This window comes from Nuphar pumila, unplaced genomic scaffold (genome assembly GCF_984573655.1).
Source record: "Nuphar pumila unplaced genomic scaffold, dmNupPumi1.hap1.1 HAP1_SCAFFOLD_2481, whole genome shotgun sequence".
Classification (NCBI taxonomy): Eukaryota; Viridiplantae; Streptophyta; class Magnoliopsida; order Nymphaeales; family Nymphaeaceae; genus Nuphar; species Nuphar pumila.
In genome coordinates this window covers 5,733-11,443 of record NW_028323934.1, presented here as the reverse complement: position 1 = coordinate 11,443, position 5,711 = coordinate 5,733, and the positions used below count along the sequence as shown (strand labels likewise).

The following is a 5,711-nucleotide window of genomic DNA, read 5'->3' as shown; positions in this document are numbered from 1 at the left end:
ACCATTCCTTGTGTCAGGTGAGCTTGTGTTCCATACAAATGCTGCAGTGTCAACAGAGCATTCTGCATCCAGGAAACGTACGAATCGCATATGCATGATGCATGTACATTGTGCGATCACTTCAAGGGCGTGCATGCACAATACGACCCACAGACTGCACCACATTCCATGCATGCCAGGCAGCTCGACCACCGTGCCTGTTGCCTAGTGTTGAGTTATCGCCCTATCGCGGCATGCAAGCGCCGTGTCCTGTGGCAGCCCGCAGGGCTCGTACCAAGGTACTGCATGCATGCGAATCACCCCCCGAAGACATCTGCGGGGTCTGTTGCCCTGGAAGCGTGTACAACGGATGGAGTTGCATTGTATGCAACATCATAATATGTGCAAAGGGATGTTGCATGTGCAAGTGACACATGTTCGTGGTAGGCTGCAAGCAGAACGTTTCCAAGAAAACAACCCACATGGCGGGGAGCTCAGGCAGTTCAGATCAGGACGGCTCGTGCTTGTTCCCAAATCTTTTTGATGTTTCGAGGATGACTTCCAGATCATGGCACCGCCCACTTGCTGATTCGAGAAGGTACAATCGATTCCCGACTCAATTTTCATTTCATGTTTCATTTCCCATCACTCGAGGCCACAAATCTCAGCCGCAGTAATTGCAGCAGGGGGGCCAACTATTCCCAGACTATGCCCACCCGTCATCGTCAAATACTTCAAGAATGCCATGTCGGTGAAATTTTCATTGACAGGATAAAGCAGACAACAGCAGTGCGCAGCACAGCATATTACATCGTGTCACCATCTTGCTGAACAGTTCGCGCATGCTTCACGGATGCTTAGCCCGGCCCACGCTTCCGCATGTTAATACCCGCACGGAGCACCTCGTCAACAAGGAGCAGTTGGCTTGCAATGACAGGAGCGCTCTGGATCAGCTGCTTCTTGACCAGGTAGTTATCCCAGATGCCAGCGGCTACCGGGTCGATCGGCTCCCCTGAGTCCAACGCTAGACCCACCACCATGCCGTTATCATGCTCCTCTTGCATCTTTATCAAACACTCTTGTGCATCGAAACCAGCGTTCTCGGCGAGGATCTTTGGAATGGACAGGAGAGCTTCCGCGAACGCTTCCACACCGAGCTTCGCCCTACATTGCATCGCCTGTCAGTAACGCAAACGGAGGAGAGCAGCCAGTCATGCGTGACACAATGCCAAAGGACACGATGCCAAATTGTGTCACATCTTGCCTAGCGTTGTCAAAGATAGCTCACCATCATCCATGAGCACAAAGACAAAGACTCCATGGTGCTCAATACTCTCATCTTTCAGAGCGTACCACTGCACAATCTGACATGAAAGCGTGAGTTCATGGCAACCCCTGAATATAAATGGCATAGGTCATCGCAGCTTTCACCAGTTTCAACTGTCATTGAAGTCCCATCATGATGTGCCATGTACGCGCTCACAACAAGCATATGCTCACTTCTTCCAGCCATGACTCTGGCATGTGTGCAACACGTCCAAGACAGATCTACCAACCGCAGCACAATCAGCAAGCGCGCACCCGTCTCGACGCCGTTGTCAGTCTGGCTTGGGAGTGATCCAGCCAAAGTATAAAAAAAACATCTCATGGGCGGCTGTGATGCTCCTCGGCTGCGATCCCAGCAGCCCAAACACATAGGAATTGAAAGCGCTCTAAAACGGGAAAACATGCACACAAAAGCAACCAACAAAACACTTTCCACAACTTTCCGTAAAACATAACGCGGTGAATGTTCAGACACACAAATGCACGAGCTACAGATGCAGGAAGCCCTTTTCCGTGGAAGCACACCTGCCCTGAACACTCTTCTTGACAACCATTCGCAGGTGGTTGGCAGCTGCCACCTCGAAGGCTCCCGCCCCACGAACAAGTTTGCCGTCGTTGATGGCGTTCATGACAGCTCTGAGGCCGTCGCGGACCGCATCCTTGATCTGTGCAATCGTGTAGTCGTTGGGTCCCTTGATGAGGATGGTGCATGACTTTGGCACCTTCACGTCCTCCACAAACGTGTACTTGTCCTCCCCCAGGCTGTGCTCGTACACAGCGCCCGCCCATCCCAAGCATGCTGGCTCCTGCGAAACCGTCAAAAACGGTTGACTGGACGCCTTGTTGTCACAGGTTACCATCGGGCTTGTCATCGATGGTGATGCAGTCGTCAGAATGGGTTCCACCCGATCCTATGCACGCAATTCATGCATTTCCAGGAAGAGAACATCGGGACTCGCATGCCTGGCGAATATTACGGTGATGTGGCAAGAAATCACAGTTAGTCTCTTGACCATGCTGATTGTCTACATACCACTCGGGCACCCATGTGCGAAACTAAAAGGTGCCTGCTGGATGTGAGGGACTACTGGGTAAACACAGCAGGCAAAAGGTCAGCATTGTGGCACATACAGCTCACCCATCTCGCACTTGATTTCGCTCTGTCAGCATGCATGTCCTGATCCTGATGATGCCAATAAACAGATTCACCGAACACTCATCTTGCCACACACCACGTTACCATCATGAAGGACCTTTCGAGGCATAGCATGCACATCATCTGTCCCGCAGGGCACAGATCGCTTGGGCCGAGGTTCTGGCTAAAAACACACATTGCTATTAGCCACCTGACAACTGGGCTACCTGCCGCTTGGCCAAAGCTCCATGTCTACCTAGCACAGGCATGCAGCAGAAAGCGCGTACCAGCTCCTCGGTCGAGTTGACGGTGAAGCCCCCGCAGGCAAGGGAGATGCGCTCCATGTTGCGCTTCTTAGCGCGTCGAAGTGCGATGATGCCGTTCTTTGCAAGCACGTCGAGCGAGCCAGGGTCAATGCCCTTCTGGTTGATGAGCACAAAGCTCTTGTCGGGGGTGTCGCATACGAGCTTCTTGAGCGCGATCACCTTGAGGACGCGATCGTCGGTGACTTGGCGCTCGGCGGCTACCATCTTTTCGCGCTGATCTGCGTTTGCGTAGTAGAAGCCGGAGTTGACCTCGGACTTCTCGTACTCGAGCGAGATGTTGGCGGATAGGATGAAGCAGTTTTCGAGGCGCTTAGGCATGTCGGGATGGCGGGAGCCGTGGTCCAACACTAGCCCTCGCACCAGGGTGGTATCCTGCATGTGCAAGCTGACACAGGTTGGTCCGACGACCATCATGATTAACTGATTATATTGTTGGCTTCTTCCGCAACGATGCCACCACAAGGACCGTGCGGCTCCATGTGGAAAGTTGGGCGCCTGCTAGTAACGTCATATCATTGCCAGCGCAACTGGTCAGCTGCATCCAGTCGTTTCAGGTGTGATGACCCTGTGCTAGGTCCCATGGCCGATGACCTTCTGCCATGGACCTGTCGACATAATCGATGTCAGATGATAGAGAAGCTGTATGAAACCCTGGCACGTACATCATGGATCATAGACAGCACGTCTGCACCCCAGATAGAGTGCATTTGCCTCGGTGATGAGCAGCATTCGCAGATCCAAGCATGCACCAGTGGCCAGGTTCATGGTTGGACCACGTGTACTGGGCGAACCAGACTGTGATGCCGATGTATGCACATTCTAATGCCAAAAAACCAACCATTGTCGCACGAGGCAGGCTGAGAAGCACTCGCGCATGGGGCAAGGGCATGAATGACTGGCTGAGACAGAAGTGACTCTGACCTGATCGAGCTTATGACGCATGTGCATGATTTCGATCATATGAAGATCCATCGGCTGGTCCGGCTGCTTGATGCACAGCACTGCATCTGTGACCGTGCCCGACATCTTCTCCGCCAGGACACCCATCAGCTTGGTCTTAAGTGCTGTGGTGGCAACAGCTTGCAGAATTTCGCGCTGAGAGGCATCTACTGCCGTTGCAAAGGTGTCCAGAAAAGCGAGCACTGCATTCTTTGATGCATCCAAGCCCTGCAAACCCACTTCCAAGGGTCCCAAGCTTGCAGCAGATGAGCCGGCAAAGCAAAGCAGCAATGTCGTTTTGGCGATACATCACATACTGCATATCTAGCTCATGGTATCGGGCATCGCACATGATAGTGGCATTCATGTGCGAGGTGATGACGTTCCATAGCATGCACTTGAGCTCTGTACTGTCCACAGTATTGCATTTTGATCGCGAGGCTCATATTCACAACCACAACCAGGTGAAACATGCAGTCCAACAAGACAAATCCATTCAAAACCGTCCAGTCTTGAAGATCTGAGTTAGGCTTTTTGCTGGATATGATTTCTTGACATGCTGAAAGTATATGACCCCTTCACTGTCTGAAAACACTACTGAAGCGGCCCAAGCTTGTGGCAGGGTGAATCAATCGAAAGCACACAGTGTATAAATGCATTTGATCAGTTACGCATCTAAACAGCAACAAACGACATATCTGCACTTGAGGTATTGCACCCAAAACATTGCCATCAGTCAAGATCGGACCTCCACCAAGAGGCGAGGATGGACACCCTCCTGCAAGTGCCGCTCTGCATGCTTCAGAAGCTCGCCTATTAAAAGCACCGTGGACGTTGTCCCATCTCCTGTGATTTCATCCTGTGCCACTGCGGTGCGTGCAATCATGACAGCTGTAGGATTGGTGATCTGCATCTCCCGCAACAAGGCATTTCCGTCCTTTGTGAGCTTGATATCTGCGATAACGAGAGTCAACTTGAGCACAGAATGATCGACATCAATGCAACTGCCGGCTAATCTGTGCACTGCAGTGAGCAAAGGGTTCACATGGCAGGGTCAGAACGGTCAAGTGCCTAGTTTCCAGCTGTGTAAACGCACATTTCTAACAACAAACGTAGCTATTCGTACATTTTCATCACATGACAAACCCCATGGGAGCACATTGCTGCAGCTTTGAACCGGCAGGTGCCAAGGTGGCAGAACAAGTGGAGGCAGGAGGCTGACAAGAGTAGAAGCTGCTGAGAGATCTTATGGAAAGAACACACGAGAATCTACTATAGTAATGCCATGGCGAGTTTGCAAGTATGTACATTGCCATCGTCTGAACCACAACGCCATCGTCCAAGGCACAAGACTGACCGCTCTACAACTCCCAAGCATTGTCTGTCCTGCCTTCTTCTCCTGCACAGGCTCTTTCTACAACCACACAACCACATGTTCTAAAGCCTTGAGTTGCAGATGAAACGGATCAACGTGAAAGCGTACCCCCTGCTCCGCTAACGAGCATCTTAATCGTTCCCTTGGGGCCCAGGTTCGTTTTCATGACATCCTCCAAGCCCTTTGCCGCGTTGATATTCATAAACAGTGCAGCTTGTCGGCCCATGACCTCAGCATTCGCGTTAAGCATTTGAACTCCTGACATCTTGCCAACGCGTACATCAATAGCAGAACGTGGCACAGTTGCAGTAAACTGTTTCCTCCCCGACGGTGTTCATGAATAAGCTATTTAACTGGCAAACTTTCTTGCATTCCTCCATGTCATGGGCCACGGCATGGACCATGTGCCTCCTGCAAGAGCTATCGGAATAGTATCGCGGCCCAAGTGCTCGAGGGTGGCCAACCCTACGCATGTATTTGATCTGTCTGGAGCCTTGGGTCTGTCCCTCGATGTTGAATCAGTCAAAGCAACATTGCATTTGCTTCAAGCCGCTTCTAGCGTATAATAAAGCTATGCTGCTATCTGCCTAGATTTGAGGTGGTAAGAACGCTGGCATGATTGTCTTGACTA

General features: G+C 51.5%; 1 protein-coding gene across 1 annotated transcript; it reads right to left on the bottom strand.

The window, feature by feature from the left end:
- Window positions 1-836: 836 nt before the first annotated feature.
- Window positions 837-5,345, bottom strand: LOC149808676 (T-complex protein 1 subunit zeta 1-like). Its single transcript, XM_089995198.1, has 6 exons — window positions 5,189-5,345; window positions 4,454-4,659; window positions 3,688-3,933; window positions 2,728-3,138; window positions 1,831-2,111; window positions 837-1,143 (listed from the first exon to the last, which is right to left on the bottom strand). Exons 1-6 carry the CDS (start codon window positions 5,343-5,345, stop codon window positions 837-839), a joined length of 1,608 nt encoding a protein of 535 aa, XP_089851324.1.
- Window positions 5,346-5,711: the final 366 nt, after the last annotated feature.

Bases quoted from the DNA above. Each gene is read 5' to 3' on its own strand.
- LOC149808676 (XM_089995198.1), bottom strand. From the start codon at position 5,345: ATGTCAGGAGTTCAAATGCTTAACGCGAATGCTGAGGTCATGGGCCGA. The intron at 3,934-4,453 runs GTCCGATCTTGA...GTGGGTTTGCAG, and splicing joins ATCCTCGCCTCTTGGTGGAG to GGCTTGGATGCATCAAAGAA. The intron at 1,144-1,830 runs GTGTGCTTCCAC...GATGCAATGTAG, and splicing joins AAGAAGAGTGTTCAGGGCAG to GGCGAAGCTCGGTGTGGAAG.